The 21,855-nt window shown below is 35.0% G+C and overlaps 2 protein-coding genes across 3 annotated transcripts in view; one reads left to right on the top strand and one right to left on the bottom strand.

Moving 5' to 3' along the window:
• Positions 1 to 5,119: 5,119 nt before the first annotated feature.
• Positions 5,120 to 6,731, bottom strand: LOC107060193 (uncharacterized). Its single transcript, XM_015307774.1, has 2 exons — positions 6,670 to 6,731; positions 5,120 to 6,213 (listed from the first exon to the last, which is right to left on the bottom strand). The coding sequence occupies exon 2, from the start codon at positions 6,110 to 6,112 to the stop codon at positions 5,414 to 5,416; it is 699 nt and encodes a 232-aa protein (XP_015163260.1). The 5' UTR covers positions 6,113 to 6,213; positions 6,670 to 6,731; the 3' UTR covers positions 5,120 to 5,413.
• Positions 6,732 to 8,353: 1,622 nt separating this feature from the next.
• Positions 8,354 to 21,855, top strand: part of DE2 (4-alpha-glucanotransferase) — a 49,649-nt gene continuing 36,147 nt past the window's right edge. Inside the window, exons 1-15 of one of the 2 annotated variants that reach the window (XM_006345240.2) lie at positions 8,354 to 8,642; positions 8,993 to 9,331; positions 13,188 to 13,305; positions 13,384 to 13,439; positions 13,565 to 13,692; positions 13,797 to 13,920; positions 14,018 to 14,214; positions 14,979 to 15,057; positions 15,186 to 15,224; positions 15,624 to 15,743; positions 16,666 to 16,767; positions 16,868 to 16,951; positions 17,050 to 17,292; positions 17,389 to 17,514; positions 17,637 to 17,711. In XM_006345240.2, the coding sequence (XP_006345302.1) occupies positions 8,999 to 9,331; positions 13,188 to 13,305; positions 13,384 to 13,439; positions 13,565 to 13,692; positions 13,797 to 13,920; positions 14,018 to 14,214; positions 14,979 to 15,057; positions 15,186 to 15,224; positions 15,624 to 15,743; positions 16,666 to 16,767; positions 16,868 to 16,951; positions 17,050 to 17,292; positions 17,389 to 17,514; positions 17,637 to 17,711 (1,824 nt within the window). In that variant the 5' untranslated portion in view covers positions 8,354 to 8,642; positions 8,993 to 8,998. 2 annotated transcript variants of the gene reach the window in all.

The following is a 21,855-nucleotide window of genomic DNA, read 5'->3' as shown; positions in this document are numbered from 1 at the left end:
ATTAACAATTGAAAATACTTAAAACAACATATAAGAAATTTGGTGAACTCTCTTAATTCCATATGTGTCACATAAATTGGAACAAAAGGAGTAACATATATTTTTTTCGAAAATGACGTTGATTTTTTTTTATAAATTATAACAAATTAATTTTTGAAAAAACATACAAAAAATAGTTGACTCTACAAATTTCATCTGTATCACAGAACTTGAGATTAAAAAAAATAACATTTATTGGGCCCGTGCTGGCACGGACACCTAATATCTAGTGTGTGTATATATATATATATATAAACTCAATACACACTCGTAACGGAATACACTAAACTACTAAGATGAAAATGAAAAAAAAAAAGTCTAATTAAAAAATAAAAAGGTAAAAATTATGGGTTACTATGAAAAATAGAATAAATTTGTCATACATTTGACGTTAGTTCAATATAGGATGAAAATTGTTTCACCCGCAACTTTGTATTTTCAAAATCAAACCCCCACATCAACTTTGAATAATAGTCAAACGCCTCCTTTTATCCTAATTAAAATCATTAAAATACCTATTATATCCTTTTATTATCATCTTCAATTTTTTTACTTCTTTATAAATCATGACATTTTCATTTTTATAATTCATTTCACAAAAAAATTTATTAAAGCATAAACATAGTATCTTTTGGGCGAAAAATGTGAAGAATACTAATTAAATATATACACTAATGATATTGTATAATGAAGTAAATTATTATAATAAAAAAAACAATTTTATCAATAATAATAAAAACTCTAATATTTATTTATACAAATGATATAGAAAAAAATAATAAATTCAAATATATTTCAATGTGGAAAATACAAATAATTTAATTAAATGTCTTTTCCCTTTTCAGTATTAGAATCTAGCTCTTGCATCTTCATTATAAATCTAGTAGTAGTATTTTTTTTTGGAATTATTTCAATTGAATTTATTTATGATAGAGGCAGAAGCAGGAGCCACCGGAGCTAACTGCGTCGAGTGTTACGATTGAAGGAGGAAGGGAGACAATTCAAATGCAAAATTTTACAAATTTCATTTTTTTTCTTATGAATTCGCTCTTCTCTGTTCTTGGTCTAAAAATAAAGAAAGACACTTCAAATTTAAACTCGATTTTGGAAATTCATACCGGCTCAGAGAATCACTCTCGCTAATTAATATATATATTAATTAACGCAATACACACTTGTAATGGAATACACTAAACTAGTATGATGAAAATTTAAAAAATCTAATAAAAAAATAAGTAGAAGGTCAAAAATATGGAGGTAACTATGAAACATAGAATAAGTTTGTTATACATTTGACTTTAGTTTGATATAGGGTGAAAACCATTTTCACTCCCAACTTTTGTTTTTTCAAAATCAAACTCCCCCTTCAACTTTGAATAATAGTTAAACTGCCCCTTTTACCCTAATTAAATCATTAAAATGCATATTATATCCTTTCATTATCATTTTTAAATTTCTTACTTCTTTATAAATCATGACCATTTTCATTTTTTTAAATTCATTTAACAATTTTTTCATAAAAACATAAAAATTATTTTTTTAAATGTGAAAATACTAATTAAGTATATACACTAATAATGTTGTATAATGAGGTAAATTAGCATAATAAAAAAATAATTTAATCAATAATAATCAAAACTTTAGTATTTATTTATACAAGTGAAATTGAAAAAAATAATAACTATTCAAATATATTTCAATGTGGAAAAGACAAATAATATAATTTAATTATTGTCAATTTTTTTAAAGATTGTATTTATTTAGATTTAAAATTATTTTAAACTATAATTGGTGTCGTACTTCATCAATGTCAATCAACACTTGTTTACTCATATAGATAATAGAGAATATCCCCACAGTTTATATTACTTGATCATCATTCTAAAAATAGTTGTTTTAAATTTACTTGTCTAATTTATGAAATTAAGAAAAAAAAATTAAAAAAATTGTTTCAACTTGTAGGATTAAATAACGGCATAAAGTAGTAGTAGTCAAATTTAATGTTTCAAAGCATTATTAATAATGTAAGTTCGGTAAAATATACATTTAATTAATTTTTTAAGGGAAAAGTGTAACACCTTGAACTTTGGTCAGTTTTTAAGTTTTGCGTCAACTTCAAACAACCATAATTTTTAGCGCAAAAGAAGTTAGGTGGCCCATGAGGTATCAAATCAAAGGTATTTGAGTCATCTTTCCAACGCCATCGAGTTAGCTAAATTTTGAGTTCGGATGAAGGAGTTATGCCCGTTGAGTGCAGCCTCTCTAGTTTAAGACATTTTCATCCATTTTAAGGAGGAGTATTTTGGTCTTTTCCCTACCCAACTAGGCCTACTCAATTTTTTACCCAATTAACTAAACTGATTGAGATCAGACCCCTTTCGCCTCCGTTCTTCGTCCTATATGCGTTCCTTTGAATCATGTATTCGCTCTCTTCTTTTTACCAACTATCTAAGTCTTCATTAATCATCGAGAGATCCTATATATATTAATCATAACTCTTATATCTTCATTTCAAATCAAAGTAAAGATTAAGAGTAAAGTTCGAGAAACCTTTTTGAGTCATTATAAGAAGTCTTTTATAATCTTCTAAAACTTTTTTTAAGACTTTAGTGAATGAGTAAGAGAATCAGAAGAGTTGAGTTTCATGTTTCAAAATGAGTATAAGGAACTAAGTATTCCCAAGTGTAAGCACTTTTACATTTAAAACAAAAGGAAACCTTGATTTCTAAACGAGTTCATGAGGAGTTTTTGAGCAGTATCTCTTTTAAGAAAATCTTTTGAGTAATTATCTCAAGTTGAGGATGAGTTATGTTTTTATACATTTGAGCATGAGTTCTACATATTACTGGGAGAAGTATTGAGGACCGATATGAGGATGAGTTCAGACAACTCAAAATCCTCATAAACCATGTAAGCCAACATGGGTAAATGATCATATTTTTTAGATGATTCCTTATTGCTTTTAAGCATATATTAGCGGATCTACTTAGTTGAGGATGTTCTATACCCCGGCAAGGTATAGGACAGTTCTAGCAGTGTAAGCCAGACGTTGTATCATCACATAGCTCATAGTGATGATTGTCGGTTAGAGAATCTCCCAATTAAGATGTAACACCCAGGATCCTGGTAAGCTAGACTAGAGCTATATGTGTGAGGGGTAACTAACCATGAAAGAGGGCAAGGGCCTAAACTACCTTGGGAAGGGTGAAGGAAGACATTTTTTTTATTTGGACAATTCAGCGAGGGGCAGTATCATCGCCAAAGTCACTTGGAGATTAGCAAAGTGAGCCTCCATCGCCTAGTGGGCAACCCCCCTTGTCCTAGCTACTGGAATATTGGGTGAGCTAGGCTAGGGCTCGCCAACCCACTTAGCGCATCACCCAAAGGCCCTCCCCATCGCCTAGTAGGTTGTCTCCATATGGAGGCATTCTGGAAAATTTGGCGGACCAAGGGTCCACTTTGCGAGTCGCCAAGTGCCCTACCTTATGAGTTAATGTTGTGTTCGAGTTCTTATATTGTGAAATAAGTCTTCCGCTGAGTATTGAGCCCGACCAAGGGTTCGTTTGGGGACTAGCAATGGTTCTCAGGAACTGGCAACGTCTAGGGTGTAGGCTCGGGACGTGACTAAAAGACTCAAATATGCTACTGAACTTTTTGAAAAGGCTCATTTATGTCATTCTTTAAAAGTTTGGCTTATCTATGTCATTACTGTTAAAGAAAAGACTCATCCATGCCTTTTTTTTACTTTGGTTTTGCAAAACCATTTCTTACACCCCAAACAACGTTTAACACTTTCCAATTGGAGTTTTTGGATCAAATCAACTTTTTTTTGCTTCGTCTTCCTTAAAACACCAAGAACATATGAAGAAAATAAATAACTCCTAAAATTTTCAACATATTCAATTCTTCATGAAGTCAAATAAAATTTTCAGCTACATCATTAATTTCTTTTTTAAAAAAATCAAAATTCAATAATCATTTGTAGAGTTTAAAAAATTCACCCGTATTAAAAAAAAAGATTCGAAAATAATGAAAATCAGTCCCAAATTGTCAAAATTTTGTTTTGATTCGTGTTTTTGTAGTTGTTTTTGACATTAGATCTTTGTTCCCTAGTGTTTTTGCGTCTATGTTTAAAATTTAAAATGATTTGAAGTTGTGGAGAAAATTCTATTGTTAAAGAATGTTGAATGTTTGAAACTTTGAAGAAATTTCAAGTGGGTGTTGTTGAATTAGGTTGAATTCGAGCTCAAAAGATATTGAAATTTGGTATCTAGCTCGAAGGGAAACTACTTTTGAAATTTGAGGTGATTTCGTGAAAAATTGAAGAAGTTTGAAATTTGGAAATTGTTAATGTTCTTTATATGTTCTTGGTGTTCTTAAGGAAGAAGAAGCAAAAACAGTACTCCCTCTGTCCCAATTTATGTGACTCACTTTCCTCTTTGGTCAGTCCAAAAAAGAATGACACATTTTCTTATTTGGTAAATATTTAATGACATTATCCCTATTTTACCCTTCTTGAATCTCATTATTTCAATAGTTGCACTCTTTTAATTTAAAGAAAAAGTTATTGAAATGCAGTAAAGTACAAATACTTTTCTCTTTTTCTGACAGAACAGTACTTTAAATACTTTTTTCAATACTTTGTCATAACCTTTTCTTTCTTTTCACCACTTTATCATATTCTTTCTTTCTTTTACACTATTGATAGAATTGTGAAGTACGTGAATGTAATTTTATTTTTATTTTTAAAAATTAAAGAATGTACAATCAAAAGTTGTCCTCACTTAATTTTTTTTGATGAATGTTTCTTATTTTTTCTTTAGTTCAGATTTACAATAAAATAAAATGAAAATTTTCAAATATAAACTTCAAGAAGTAAAATTTTCTTACATTTACCAAAATGAAAATTTTACTTCAACACGTTGAATTTACAATGTCCCAACAAAAACTTTAAACTATTCCAAAAGTAAATTACACTTTGCAAGATTTTAACATAAACATTAAACTATCCAAAAATTAAATTAAATTTGCAAAGTTCTAATATAAACATCAAAATGTACAAAAACACAAGTTGTTTTAATACTTGTAATCCTATCACTGTTGAAGTAGAGTTAAAGCTTGATTAACAACATCAACATCACAACGAACTTGAAGTGGGGGATCATTTTCTCTTTCGAGTCTTTCTTTGTTCATATCAGGCACTTTGTAGTTATTGCCACCGCTATCTTTCATCACCTCATTCACACAACATTGCAAAGTCAAAAATACATGATTGAGTCGTTCTACTTTCATTTCATTGAATGATTTTTCAACAACCTCCACTAATTCATCAACATTTGAAGGAGCATTTTGATATTGAAGAGATTGAATTGCTCTAAAATCCAAGGTCCAAAACGTTAAGATCAGGACTATTAGGGGGTTGAAAGCATAACTTAATATCAAATCCATCCCGTTGAGCGGCTTCCATGAATTCCAAATCATTAACACCAATATGTGGTCTTGCATTATCTTGTTGGATGAAAATGGGTGCACTTGATGTTGAAGCTGGCCATTTTGATCGAATGGCTGGAAGAACTTTCTCTATCAAACAAGCTCTTGTGATATCTTTAGTCTCCGATAAAATCAGTTTTGTTTTGATAGCTTTTGTTGTTCGATTTTTGCTATTCCGTTTGGCTGGTTCCTTAACAACAAACAGAAAAATTCCTATTTTTCCCGAAAATAACTCAACTTCATTAGCATCAAATCTAGGATGTGCAACAGCTGCCATAAACATAACTTTTGTGATAAAAGTTTTACTTTTGCAAGAACGATATGGATTAGACTCTTCTTCTTCGGGAATAAGATAATACATTTCAGATTTTTTCGATAAGTAAAACCATTTTTCATCAATATGGACATAATTAAACATGTCTATAAACATGGGACTTGAGTGAAGTGTACTCTGATCAATCATTGAGAGGCAAAATCGAAGTCTCACCTTTTTGTTTTCTTCGGTCAAATGCGGTTTGATGGCGTTGGTGTGTGGCCTAATTGCACTTTCTTTCACACGTCGAAAAACTGTTGATTTTGCCATATTTATTGTAAAAGAAAGAGATCGAATATTTGTTCGACGACATAGTGGAATTTCTTTGAATTGGTTGATATCGACTTGTATGCGTTTTCTCCCAACTCTACCTGCAAGATTAGTAGAAACATTTAACGTGTCATCATTAGCAACACATAATCTAGCTTGTCTCCAAATACGATCAATAGTACTTCTTGATGTGTTGAACAAAATACTTGCTTCCTTTACAAAACCATGTTTAAGTTTTCCATTCTTACTTTGTTTCAAAAGCCACTCTGCAATTGCTCGACGCTCGTTCAGATTCAATCGCCTTTTTGTGGTAATTGGGTCTTTTGAAAATTCAACACTCATTTTAAGATCACTGATTGGAAAAAAATGTAAAAGGAAGAATTGAAAAATTAAAAATGAAGTATCTCTACTTATATGGAGTCCATTAGCTAATATTTTAAATTATGGCAAAAAAATTGGCGCTAGAAGCTAAAATTTTTGATCTTTTCCCACATTTTTTTTTATGTTATCAATTTTTTGAAACTACAATTAAAATCATGAAAAAAAACTACTTTTACCTGCAATGGCAAAAACTCAATCATTTTGGAGAAGACTAAGGGAGAGAGAATGGAGGATGGAGAATGGAGAATGCACTAGAAAGAAGAGAGAGAAATAATTATATATTGGACTCTTTTGGATTTACATTAATGACTGATGCGACATGAACTTATGAGGAGAGAGAAAAGTCATAAACTTTTCTATTCAATGTCAAATGTAGTATTTTTTTTATTTAACAATTTAGGCTTATTAATAAGGGTATTTTCGGAACATTGTAGAGTCTTTCCATTTTTCTTAAAGTCTGTGTCAAGTCAAAGTACATCATATAAAATGGGACGGAGGGAGTATATTTTATCCAAAAACTCTAATTGAAAAGTGTTAAAAGTTGTTTGGGATGTAAAATATGGTTTCACAAAACTAGAGTTAAAAAAATGGCATGGATGAGCCTTTTCTTTAACAACAATGACATAGATAAACCGAATTTTTAACGGATGACATAAATAATTTTTTTCTAAAAGTTCGATGATATAGTTGAGCATTTTCCCTTTTTTAAGGGGTGTCATATCAAGAAGGGCCAAGTAATATGAAACACACAGAGTAAGAGAGTGGAGGAAGACAAAAATATACGCATACATGCATAAACACGCTTAATGCTTATTATATTAAAATACGGGTAAATTAGACAATGCATATGATAAAGGAGAAGTTTGATTATTGTTTAAAGTTGAGAAGAGGGTTTAATTTTTAAAGCAAAGTTGAAGGTGGAAATGATTTTCACCTGTTTCATATATACATTTATTATTTAAGATTTTGGTATTAACTACATATAACAAATTTGGGCAACCTCAAAATAAAATAAAATTAAATGTTGGAGGTTGAGGTGAATAACATATTTGGGACTTAATTGAAACAACTGGTCCTATAGTTAAGGCATATGAGTGAAGATCGAGTCATCCAAAATTTATGTTAAAATTTATGACTGATGTGACATTAACTTTTGGATTTACATTAATCACTAATGTGAGAAATAAATATATTGAACTCTTTTGGATTTATATTAATGACTGATGTGACATTAACTTATGAGGAGAGAGAAAAGTCATAAACTTTTCTATTTAATGTCAGATGTAGTATTTTTTTATTTATTTAGCAATTTAGACTTATTAATAAGAGTATTTTCGGAACATTGTAGAATCTTTCCATTTTTCTTAAAGTTTGTGTCAAGTCAAAGTACATCATATAAAATGGGACGAAGGGAGTATATTTTATCCAAAACTCTAATTGAAAAGTGTTAAAAGTTGTTTGGGATGTAAATATGGTTTCGCAAAACTAGAGTTAAAAAAATGACATGAATGGGCTTTTTCTTTAACAACAATGACATAGATAAATCAAACTTTTAACGGATGACATAAATAAACTTTTTCTAAAAGTTCGATGATATAGTTGAGCATTTTCCCTTTTTTAAGGGGTGTCATATCAAGAAGGGTCAAGTAATATGAAACACACAGAGTAAGAGAGTGGAGGAAGACAAAAATATACGCATACATGCATAAACACGCTTTATGCTTATTATATTAAAACAAGGGTAAAATAGTCAATGCATATGATAAAGGGGAAGTTTGATTATTGTTTAAAGTTGAGAAGAGGGTTTAATTTTTAAAGCAAAGTTGAAGGTGGAAATGATTTTCACCTGTTTGAGGTTGAGGTGAATAACATATTTGGGACTTAATTGAAACAGCTGGTCCTATAGTTAAAGGCATGTGAGAAGATCGAGTCATCCAAAATTTACATTAAAATTTACGATTCATCACCACCTGTTCTCTCTCGTGAAAAGCGTTAGCCACTCACTCAATCAGTAAGAAAGAGAAAATCTGTTTGATATTTTTTCAATTCGTTTTTGTATTTTATCGAGATCCCAACTTTCTCATTCCTCATCTTCTTCACAAAAGCAAACCTCTGCACTGGTGGTGGTGGAGACTTCATTCGACTAAAGGTAACAATTCAACTTTTGCTATACTTATAACCACTGTTATACCATTGTTCGCTTCTTTAATCAGCTCAAAATTCAATCTGACTATGGTATAGTTGTTCATATTTATGCCAAAACACATTTAATCTAATAGTTATATAACCACCCATAATCTTCATTTTAAAGTGTTTCATATTATAAATGTTAAATTTTGACTGGCCTAGGGTTTCAATTGAGGGAGTTTCAAAGTTGGTTCATGCATTTCAGTAAACTCAATCTCTGCATTGGATACTCTGAAACCTGTTGACATTGTTTTGTACAACTAATTAGTTGGTTTTGCTACATTTTGAGGAGTTCCACTTGGTTTTATTCAGTTTAAGATGGTGAATTCGGGGTTGAAGTCAAGGAAGGTGAGCTTCAGAATCCCATACTATACTCAGTGGGGGCAGAACCTTCTCATCTGTGGTTCAGATCGGTTGCTTGGTTCATGGAATGTGAAAAAGGGTCTATTATTGAAGCCTTCTCACCAAGGGGAAGAGCTTATATGGTCCGGAAGCATTTCAGTTCCTCCTGGATATCAAAGTGAGTACAGTTACTATGTGGTGGATGATAGAAGAAATATCCTGCGATGGGAGGTTGGAAAGAAAAGGAAACTGTTGCTTCCTGATGGACTTCAGGATGGGCAGTCACTAGAACTTCGTGATCTCTGGCAGGTGCTAGTTTTATTGCCTCTCTTTCTCATACTGTTTTTTCAATACTAAGCATTCGTGTCCCTTGATGAACTTTGTTGTGGCTTATGAGAAAGGAATACATGCCAGTTGTTCTGTGTCCCTTTCTCATACTGTTTCGTGAATACTGCACCACCTAGGATGCGTGTTCCTTGGATGAACTTAATTATGAGAAAGGAAGGTATGTGAGTTGCTCCTAAAATTCTTTGTTACGGCATACGACTCTTCCACTAGTATGTAGTTGTCAAAGACGTTTAGTATGAACTAAATGATGAATCAAAAGATGACAAAATTGTTCAATTTTTTTTTCTCTATTTCTCATTATCCTCATGTGTACCTCTAATCTTTGTGTAGTATTCTCAATCCTCATTCTTTATTCATTTGGCTATTTTGCTTTAAAATTTCAAAAACATGCGTTTCCACATACCCAGTGGTCGCTTAAGTTTAATTCTCTTTGAATTGTGATTCCTGAAATAAAAAAGGATTGAAAAATTTAGGGATTCTGAAGCATTCTCCGCCCTGTTATTCTATATTCACAATTTTCTGTGGCCTTCCCCTTATCACTCCAGAGAAGTTGTATTTGAAAAATTGCTGAAATATTATTCTGGGTTGTTTCCAGATTATCTTAACTTTTTCTCTTTGATAAATGTCTATCGTGTATTCAGCTAAAACAGTAGTTCTAACTATTGACAGACAGAGAATAGAGAATCAACATCTTTTCATTTGACATTCTTCCTTTTAATGGCACCTGAAATCTTTTCCTCCATAGAAATTGCAATTTCTGTGTTGTATCCTTACCAGTTTAGTCAATTTAAATCCTGGTCTAGCTGCATATTTAACAATATGTAGGAGATAACATATATTGCTCATAAATATACATCTGCAAAAATATTTTACTTGCGAAATTTAAAGGAGGGTATTAGTAAAACCTTTAGGACTTCCTAAATTATTTATCCAAATGACTCTACATTAATTCCTAAATACACTAGTTCTGTTTATTAATTCCTTAAGATACTTGTTTTTTTTAAACCTTATCACAAAAAAAAATAGATATTATTATTATTTTTAAAAATATTTTCTAAAATAAATAGAACATGGGAAGTGAATGTTTATGATAAATATATGAATGAACTATTGATTGGATATGTACTGTTACACATCACCGATGAAAGGACAAGTGGAGGTTGGTCTAAAATAGCAGTGCAGGTCTCACAAGTGTTCTTAGTAATTTCATTTCTTCTGCATCCTTGAAAAAATTGTATCTTTTGGGTGTTCTTCGGTGCTTACTTTTACTCCAGAATAAAGAAGAAGAAGAGTTTATGATAGTTTTGAACTTTCCCCTCTTTTTCTCTCATCCTTGGGACATCAGAATTTTGTAATGGAGTAGCCATTACATATTTTTCTCCTCCTCTAGTAGAGGTAGCATAGTCTTTTAAAGGGCTGAAGCGAAATGCCGTCCTTTATTAACCATTCATATTGATCACTTTAATTTGAGAATTGTAAAGATGGGTGGTTAATGTTCCAAGTGCCACAAGCTGTGAGGCTGGTTTGGGTTTGTTAAAAAGATACTTCATCATGGTTGTCTGACGTTACACATTCTTCTTCTTTAGCCTTCAGCTTTGGTTCACTTATTTAAATCCCAGTGAAGTGACATAAGACTTTACTCTAATGTGGGGCATAAAACCTGTATACAAGGGGTTTTTGGTTCATTTGGAGGATCTGCAACAGGTTATGCTGTGGAGGAATTGGGAGAGTTAAGGTAGTAAAATCCTTGTGAAATATGCCCAACACCAATTGTTTGTCTTGTACTGCTGTCCTGCATAACACTAGAACTATCAAGGAATATTATGGCACAATTGAAGGAACGAGTTAAACGACTAACGAATGTGCCTTGCCTTAACACAATTATACCTTCTTTTCTCCCTTTAGAACCCCCAGGTCTAGTAAGAAGGATCTCATTATCATTGAAGACAAAATGGTCATTTGCTTTAAATGCCAAACAATCTTCTCACAAAATCTTTGGGGTAGATTAGCAAATTGTTTGTCTCTTTATATAAGTAGAGGTAATTTGTATAAACTCGCTTTAGTCACAAAGATGGGTGTAAGAAGAAGCTATAAGCTCATCAATACTCCATTCTACAAATTTTCTTTTCCATCTTAATACTTTTATTGTTGATGTTCGTCTTGGACCTGGCTGTGCCCTTTTTGGCTGGTCAGGCTCATGCGACACTGGCATCAAAGAGGAATACTAATGTTGATGTGCTTTACTTGAGCCAAGGGTCTATCGAAAACAATCTCTCCACCTTCACAAGGTAAGGGTAAAGCTGTGTACATGTTGGTGTTTTTTAAAAATGGGGTAGCAAAAAGAATTGATTGAAATGACTTTCAATAGCTTTCAATTATTTTATTAAGCATTGAGGGCGTTAAATAGCCAACATAAAATACAAAATATGTGTAATTTGAAATTTAAAACAACCTAAAATATCTCAACAACTCAAACAACCTAACTATAATTCAAAATTCAAAATATCTTAAATTAAACATTTTATTTTGCTAAATACTACTTCAGTAACTTAAAAGAAAATTTCAACACTCCTCCTTTGCTTTAGTTACTGCAATTTAAAAAAATTCTCCTCCTCAAATTTTGCTCTGGCAGTTGATGCTGAATTTGTCTTGATTATTTTTGAACTTGCATATCTTTTGGATATTGACGATCTTTCTTTTACTTCTTTTGATTTTGATCTTCAAAAACACCTTCCATGTCATTGTATTGTGTATAAGTTCTTCAGAAAGTGGTTTTATTTGGACAATTATATGATTTGCAAAGTATTGTTGCAAGTATTTTTCTTCCATCAGAACAACACATGACATAGGTTATAAAATATGATTTCATTTTCACTGCCACTGAAACTTTTTTGGGCATTCAAAGAGAGATTGCTGCTTGCCCTTTTTGTAGGTTAAAAATTGGTTGAAAAAAGCATGTGCATTGAAAAAGCATGGTTTGAAAACAGTAGCCTTGATGGGTTAAAAGGATACCCTTAGGGATCGTTTGGTGTGAGAAATAAGCATAAGTAGTCCTGGGATAAAATTTAGATGTCTTGTTTGGTTGACATGTTTGGGATAACTTATCCCACCATTTATACCATAGTGATGGGATAAGTTATCCCATATACATGGTGGGATGAGTTATCCCAGGATAACTAACTCTAGGATAAACTATCCTGGGATAACTAGTTCCCAACCAAATGACCCCTTACGGGTTAAAAATTGTATGGTAGTTCTTTTGAAGATTTCACAGATCCCGGAAGATCAATGAAAGCTCTTGATACCATTGTTGGTGTTTTTTAAAAAATGGGGCAGCAAAAAGAATTGATTGAAATGTCTCTCAATGGATTGAAATGACTTTCAATAGCTCGCAATGGATTGAAATGACTTTCAATAGCTCTCAATTATTTTATTAAGCATTGAGGGCTTTAAATAGCCAACATAAAATACATAATCTACATAATTTGAAATTTAAAACAACCTAAAATATCTCATATACTCAAACAACCTAAAGTAAAATTTAAATTATCTTAAATTAAACAACTTATTTTGCTAAAAACTACTACAGTAACTTATAAGCCAATTTCAACAGTACACACCACCCTCTCCACACCTCACTTGGGGGATTACACTGTGTATGTTGTAGTTGACTGATATTATATTCAATATATTCTGCAAAATGACCTCAAACGTGCTTCTTATGTATTTAATTTTTCTTTGTAATCAACACCCTTTTCAACAATTTCCTTTTGTTTTGACTTTGGTCTAGCAACTTAAGTTTTTTCTTCCGTTGCAGACTGGTTCTGACAATATCCCTTTTAGAAGTGCATTTAAGGATGTCATCTTTCGGACGAGTTGGAGTTTGGGTGGTGAAAGGCCCCTAGAGATCACTCAGAATAAGCTGGACCAGGATGGTAATTTTCTCTGTTGGATGCTCTATCTATGAAACAATCTTAGTTGAAATGTGCTTTCTAATGTTACTGCTGAAACAGGTTCAGTTATTCTGCAATTCAGAATCTGCTGCCCCTATTTAGAGGAAGGAACATCTGTAAGATCTCTTTTCACAGAACAACCTTTGCTATTTTTACATGCATATGTTTTTTTGTTTATGTGCCCATTAATATCCTTGCAATCCATCTTGATGTCAGACCTGACATACATGTTATCCTGTAGATTTATGTGCTTGGTAGCTCCTCAAATCTTGGGCAATGGAAGATTCAGGATGGCCTTAAGCTCGCGTATGCGGGTGATTCGTTATGGCAGGCAGCCTGTGTTATGGGAAAAGATGACTTCCCTTTAAAATATCCTTGTCTGCCTGAGTTATAGGCTAAATGCAGTTCCATTTTACCATAAACTTGACAGTAATTTCTTTCACGTACACTCTTTCTTCCTTAATGCTTTAAACATACAAGTACTGCAAACATAGTAAGGCTGGAACATCAGTGGAATGTGGTGCCAGTCGCGAGATTTCTGTTGATGTCACAACAGGTGAATCTAGATTTGTAGTTCTTTCAGATGGCTTAATGCGGGTAAGTCAGCTATAAGATATAACCAGTGGCTTTCTATGTTTGTTAAACTGATACGGGAGTATAAGCTGAAAAGAAAGCCAATCTGTGTTATTATCAGGAAATGCCGTGGAGGGGAGCGGGTGTCTCAATACCCATGTTTTCTGTACGATCAGAGGCTGATCTTGGAGTTGGGGAGTTTCTTGACCTGAAGTTACTTGTAGATTGGGCCGTTGAATCTGGCTTTCATTTGGTTCAGCTTTTGCCCATCAATGATACATCAGTCAACTGTATGTGGTGGGATTCATACCCTTATAGGTAATTTTTGTTGTTAAGGATTTTGATTTGAGCTCCAAATCATCATGTTGATCAGATCGATTCCATCTTGATAATTTATCAACAACATAAATAGTGGATTGATGACAAAATATTGTTTATCCAGCTTTAGTGCTTTTGAACCTGCTTTATAATCAGTAAAAATGCCAACTTTCAGCTACAGAAATACAGTTCAAGTTCTAAATCTTAGTGTATGGTCAGCAATAGCAAACCTGGAATACACAAATTGAGTGGTCTGTATACCCATACTCCTGCTCCCTTTAGCAACATACTAAGTTACCTCTATCTAAAGCCTAAGCTGAGGAAAAAAGGAATAATGCTACATAGATTCGTATTTGATCCTACATTTGGCGATTAAGATTTAGGTCTCCTATATGGATGAAGGAATGCTCCTTTGTTAGGTTTAACAGAAAAGGAAAATTTGATTCAAAAGGAGTATGCATTTCTTGAGTTCTTTCTGAAAGCTTTCTGGTAGGGTTTGTAACTGCATAAACAAAAAGATAATCTTAATAGAATGATTTCTTCTGTTTATTGAAAACAGAGTGCATGAAATATTTGCTGTACCCCAGTTCATATAATTGGCCAATTTACTAGTGAAGCATTAATATCTATCAAATTTCGTGTTTGCTATATCCTTTAACTTTGTCTATTAGGTGAGCTAATGAATTTCTGTTATTTTAAGCTCTGTTTTATAGAATTGCTAATTTGATATTAGTTGTTCCATTTTCATGCTTGATGCAATGCAGCTCCCTCTCAGTATTTGCCCTGCACCCATTATACCTACGGGTAGAGGCCATTTCAGAGAACATTCCAGAGGATATCAAGGTGTTCCTTTTAGTCTTTATTATGTTGCATCTGTGTATAAAACACCTTTTTTTGTTGGATCAGCTGAACAGTGAAAATTCCATTTTTATATCTTGAACTTGTGTGACTATTTCTCTACTCATTCACAGCAAGAGATCAGGGAGGCAAGAGTTCAGTTGGATACAAAGGTATTCACAAAATTCTTCGATTTTGAATCTGCTTTCAGAGTTTGTTGGGAACAAAGGCATTCATGTTCATCTTAATTGCTGCTTCTATACAAGCTCCTTGTTGCAACCAATTTCCTGTCAGATCACCTAGTTATGAAGTTTTTCATACAGCAAAATTGCTCTTAAACCTCCTAGACCTTGACTGCTGCCATACCAGTATTGATGTGACTATGTTACATTGCCACTACCAATTGACCACCATGACCACAGCATGCCATTCCTTTCTCAACAGTCTCTTACGTGTAAATTTGTAGAACATTCTCTTAGGTCAAACCATCAAACAGTTCCATCATGAAGGACATATATATTCATAAATCTGATAATTTCCTTATCTTTTTGTCTGGCCTATGATTATTGCAGGATGTAGATTATGAAGCTTGCATGGCTACAAAACTTTCTATTGCCAAGAAAATTTTCGCTCGTGAGAAGGAGACCGTACTAAACTCAAAATCATTCCAGGAGTTCTTTTCTGAAAATCAGGTTCTTCAGGATTTAATTTCATTACATTTGGGATTCAAAACTTTAAGTTAGTGACATTTTTTTTGGCTAAGTTTACTCTAATGGCTGGCTGGAATAAATGAAATGAGAAGGAAAAAAAAAGAACCTTGAGATCCTTTCAATGTAAATTTTAGTTAGAAAAAAAAGAACCTTGAGATTTTTCAATGTAAATTTTAGTTAGAAAAAAAAGAACCTTGAGATTTTTCAATGTAAATTTTAGTTAGAAAAAAAAAGAACCTTAGAGATCCTTTCAATGTAAATTTTAGTTAGAAAAAAAAAGACCTTGAGATCCTTTCAATGTAAATTTTAGTTAGAAAAAAAAGAACCTTGAGATTTTTCAATGTAAATTTTAGTTAGAAAAAAAAAGAACCTTGAGATTTTTCAATGTAAATTTTAGTTAGAAAAAAAAAGACCTTGAGATCCTTTCAATGTAAATTTTAGTTAGAAAAAAAAAGAACCTTAGAGATCCTTTCAATGTAAATTTTAGTTAGAAAAAAAAAGAACCTTAGAGATCCTTTCAATGTAAATTTTAGTTAGAAAAAAAAAGAACCTTAGAGATCCTTTCAATGTAAATTTTAGTTAGAAAAAAAAAGAACCTTAGAGATCCTTTCAATGTAAATTTTAGTTAGAAAAAAAAAGAACCTTGAGATTTTTCAATGTAAATTTTAGTTAGAAAAAAAAAGACCTTGAGATCCTTTCAATGTAAATTTTAGTTAGAAAAAAAAAGAACCTTGAGATTTTTCAATGTAAATTTTAGTTAGAAAAAAAAAGACCTTGAGATCCTTTCAATGTAAATTTTAGTTTGTAAGCATAATATAGTTAGTATGTTTCCTCCCCTGCAAATTGACTGGAATATGCTGATCTTAATTATTCTTTTGCATTGGTCCTTTATTGTTAAGTGCAGGAATGGTTGAAACCCTATGCTGCTTTCTGTTTTCTGCGGAACTTCTTCGAAACATCCGAGCGCAGTCAATGGGGCCGGTTTTCTGAATTTTCTAAAGAAAAGGTAATACCGCTTAAGTTCAAGCATAGAAAAAATTAAGTTCATGTAGCCTCATAATCCCCCTATTGGTTTCGTACTTACAATGTATTTCCTGTTACTGCAGCTTGAGAAACTAGTCTCTAAAGAAAGCTTGCACTATGAAGTTGTTAGTTTTTATTACTACATCCAGTTCCATTTACATCTACAAGTAAACACAATCTTTATGTATTCTGTATTCCTCTGTGAATTTTTTATCTTTGTTGTACAAGAAAAACTGCTATTATACACTTAAGCTTTCCATGTCAGTTATCAGAAGCTGCGGAATATGCGCGAAAGAAAGGTGTTGTGCTGAAAGGTGACCTGCCCATTGGTGTTGATAGGAATAGTGTCGATACCTGGGTCTACCCAAATTTGTTTCGCATGAACACCTCAACTGGGGCACCCCCTGACTATTTTGATAAAAACGGCCAGAATTGGGGATTCCCCACTTATAATTGGGAAGAAATGTCAAAAGATAACTATGGGTGGTGGTGTTCTCGTCTAACACAGGTACCTAAAACTTAGTTCCGGCTTTTTCCTTTCCTACTCTGGTACTTTAATTTTTACGTGTTCACTTCAAACTTTATCAATGTTGTCATTTTACAGATGGGGAAGTACTTTACAGCTTATAGGATTGATCACATATTGGGATTCTTCAGAATATGGGAGCTCCCTGAACATGCAATGACTGGCCTTTGTGGAAAATTTCGACCTTCTATTCCTATTAGTCAGGTATCTAATACTTTACTTGTGAGAGTTACTGCTTTCTACAATTTTTTGTAAGGTTTAGATTGTTCTTATATCATTTAGGTAAAGAGAGTCTGTATTAAATCCACTAACTGGTTACTTTGCAGGAAGAACTCGAGTCAGAAGGATTATGGGACTTCAACCGTCTTACCCATCCTTATATTGGACAAGATCTTTTACAGGTATTGAATCTCTGTAGAATTTGAGAACGAAGAAAGACTTCTTTGTATTTTAGCATGTCTTTACATCCCATGAGAAGAGCTATTTATACAAGTGAATCGTAACCGATTAAGGAAAGACAATCAATTATTACAATAAAAGGAAAAATTCTAGTCTGATAATTACGCTAGGATAAGGAAAAATAAAGTCTCCTAAAATCATACTAATTAATTTGCAGTTAAACACCAACGCTCCTCCCTTCAAGTTGGAGGAAAGATGTTGCACATATCTAACTTGTAAAGAAAATATGAAAAAGTTCTGTTGTTGAGGCCTTTTGTATGCACACCCGTCAGTTGTTCTTTTGACGGTACATAAAGTAAACTCAAGGTGCCACTAGAGTGCCTCTCTCTTTGATGAAGTGCTGATTGATTTCATTATGTTTTGTTGGGTCATACTGAACAATTCAATATGTTTTGTTGGGTCACACTGAACATAATTTAGCTATACTGATTGCATCTTTGTAATCGCAATATAAGGGATGTTTCCTGTTTTAGAAAAATCTCAATTCTTCTAGTAACTTTTGTAGCCAAAGAGGCTCACAAACATCCTAGGCCATACATGGTTGTACCGAACTCCAATGAGGTTTCGTTTGGTTGTACTTACTCCTCTTGACTTCCTTCAAACCTCTATGAAGTTTCATCCCATTCCCACACTCGTAGAACAGGTTGTAGCCTTCAGACACATTGGGTAATTACGAAAATGGCACTAGTCCTTGGCTAAGTCAATCACATATCCAAATGACCTCCAAATGACCCCAAATTTGGTAAGCAACTAAGCATATATAAAAACATGCTAGGACCAAGTCCCTATCCTGGAATCCCTAGATTCCACCTTTAGCTCGAGAACGTGCGGCAGTGACATACCTCGCCGCACGTGGCTTTCGCTGACGAGCTAGTCCCTTGTGTGCACCCCAAGTCCTTGTGAAACATCTTTGGCACTCTTAAGGCATGTCATGCAACATCTCATATGGTTGTTGCGTCGTGCCATGTCTCTATGCTTCATATTCATACTTCAACCCCTCTTTCAACACACGCCGCCTGCATGGCTAACATAGGTGCGACCTTCTTGGCCCGCACTTCTTAGCCAGTGTACACACCCATATTTCTGGGGCGTTACACCCTTATATAGACAAGACAGTCATCATCTCGATGACATACGACACCAACGAACACCCGAAGTCTGTACCTTTGGGGATTTACATCGTGGTTCCCAAATCCATGTGTGATGGAACTCTTTCGAGCTCATCTTAAGTTGGATTCATGCCCCTCGCACTTCTTCCCCCAAGTTTTGTCTAAGCTGCATCTGCATTTCACCTCCCGGTGTTCACTTGACGGTGCCTCCACACCTGCACTCTCTAGTGACTTAACTTTGTGGTGACACTCACGTCAACCACACCATGACCCTTACGACCTACAATTGTTCGGAAGCCTATTTCTTCCTTGCAATGCACTTGCAATAGTACTAGCGCCGCAAACAAGACTACAAAATTTGGAGGCCTCGTAAGCATGTACTTTGCATTTTGAGTACGGCCTAGTAACTAGACACATCATGGTGCAAACTGTCGAGTACCGCAAACAAAACTAAAGCATTGGAGGCACCGTAAGCATGCCCTTGACATCTCTAGCCCGGTCGAGAATTTGAGAACCCCCATAGATAACTCGCAGTCCCACCGTGCCTTAGTTTCACTAGAAGACATCCATTTCCTTCCAAACATTCGCTTCAACAACACAAACATACCTCGACCTGATTGGCCAGAAAGGTAGGCATCCCTCGATGTGGCATCCATGCCAACCATACCTCTATAGTCCTTTCACAAACACAATTTTTTCCCAATCGGCATACAACCCGACCTCTAGCATCTAATGCTTCAACATGGCACTTTTGGCACATCATGTGCGCTGCACCTGTAGGCACTTTGCACTTCCTTTGGGACATACTTCTGGCAAGTACTTCACATATCAAAGTGTCGGCGTTCACATACATCTATGAACTAGACTTCTTTGTCCAGAACATTCTTTAACCCTTTGTAGCTCTTCGATACTCGAAGGTTAAGCCTATGATGAGGACCAACTTGGTGTTCCCAATTTTCGAATGGCCTATGGTGAGGACCCTCTAGGTGCTCCCAATTCTCGGCTGACCTATGGCGAGGCCTGCAAAACACTCCCATCTGTGGTCTTACTCGGCTTGACCTTCTACTCTTGGAAATACTTCATTTGTGAACTTGGATACACAGTACTTTGGCACTGTGCCTCCCCATGGAATGGTTTGGCAGCCGTGCCCCTCACACACCTGATGGCTGTCTCCACATTTTCTTGACTCTACAACCCTTCACAAAAGAACTTGCACTCAGGTCCTACTTCACGCTGGTGGTGTGATTTGTGCTAGCCTGGTTCATGCCGTGAATAGCATTATCAACTTGCAAGATGAGCTTTCCCATACCATAGGCTCCAACCTACTCTTCCTGCATGTTTCACATGCAGGGCCTGTCTTGCCATTCTTCGCAACCCATCTTATGGCTAGGTATTCTCAATGCCCAACTATCCAGAAGGACACGTTCAACCGCCCTCATTAAGTGGCCCTCAGGTGTGGCTCAAGTCCATCCATCTTGCAACGTAGACCCATTTACTCGCAATTGACTCATCGACACATTCCTTTAATTTCACAAGCCTATACTTTTCATGGCTGACAACTCAACTCATCGTATTGGATGAATACACACCTTGACTGACAAGCTTCTGATGCACTCACCATCTTCGCGTGACGTTTATCGTCAAGTCCGCACTTCTTGCTAATCAAGCTGCCAACATACTGCTTACAAAGTTTCGGGAAAACTGACGATTGGTCACAATCTAGAACATTTGAGCAACAATTATCCAATTGTCCAATCTTGTGACAACACCTAAACAACATCGCACGATGGCGTTACATACCAACCAAACGTGCCTTGACATAATCCCTTTGAGATATTACCCACCGATGGGAATTCATCCCTCGAAGATAGATCGATCACATTCAGATGCTTCAAATTCGAATCAATCCACACAAACAAATGCAGAATCAACGGCTGTGGAAGGGCGTGATTCTGGTTGTCATAGATTTTGGCCGACACAACTCAATCTAGCTTCATTGTATGCAACCAATCTTCCTTAGACTGTAGCATTGGGTTCACCGATTTTGGATGAGTAGGGTGAACAACTATATCTGCTTCGATGTAGTCTCTACACAAAGTTCACAATTTACTCAACAGTTGTAATGACTTTATTCTGATACCACTTGTCACGAGCTTATTTTCAACTGCTTCACCAACACAATTTACTTGTGCGTCACCCAAAGCTTCCCCTAGCTTAGGGCAAACCTTTCTCTTTTCCCAGGCTCCTCCATATGATCCTTGTACCTGTGGAGAGGTTGGCCTCAAGGCTCCCCTCATTGTGCCGCTCGTTTGCTGTTATGGCTATGACATGCATTCGACTCATGTGTCACACCCTTACATGCTAGATCATATCAATGTGTGCCCTAGGGTTTGGCTACGGACATGTTTGTCCCTTGCTTAAACTTCAGCATCGCTACCGCGCGCACATTCCTATTCTCAAGGTTGCCTGTCACCTCGTGCATGCGCACTTGGCCTTTTTTTTGCCTGAGTAGGGCAACTTCCAATCCTTGGCCTTAGCCATATGTGTCTTCCTTGTCGTGCCTTCATTTGTCTAGGGCATAGCCCAACATAGCCCACATATCATACATACAAGTCCCACAGTGCAGCTTCTCCCCTCGACTGCATGCGTAGGCCAATGGACCCTTGCCAAGCTCACAAGTTAGCTCAAGAGGCTCATGAGTGAGTACCTCGATTGCCCAATCACATAAGAGGTTCTATCCCATCAAAGGGGCGGCCCGGAGGGCCTATTGTTCCATATAGTAAGCCTCTCGCCTTGTCAGGATGCCCAACGTTGACTTTCGAGCCACACGCCGCCCATAGAGCTCGGGCACCTAGGACACTACTTTGACATGCCTAGGTTGGCCCTTGAGGTTCCCCCTCAAGGCAACACTCTTGGGGCAGAACGCTCGGGGGAAGCTGGTAGGCTGTCACCATGTATACCCCCCCCCCCCCCCCCC

The sequence above is a fragment of the Solanum tuberosum genome, unplaced genomic scaffold, assembly GCF_000226075.1.
Source record: "Solanum tuberosum cultivar DM 1-3 516 R44 unplaced genomic scaffold, SolTub_3.0 scf00066, whole genome shotgun sequence".
Taxonomy (NCBI): domain Eukaryota; kingdom Viridiplantae; phylum Streptophyta; class Magnoliopsida; order Solanales; family Solanaceae; genus Solanum; species Solanum tuberosum.
Note: the sequence above shows the minus strand (reverse complement) of the source record. Positions and strands in the feature narration are given on the sequence as shown.

Bases quoted from the DNA above. Each gene is read 5' to 3' on its own strand.
- LOC107060193 (XM_015307774.1), bottom strand. From the start codon at position 6,112: ATGGCAAAATCAACAGTTTTTCGACGTGTGAAAGAAAGTGCAATTAGG.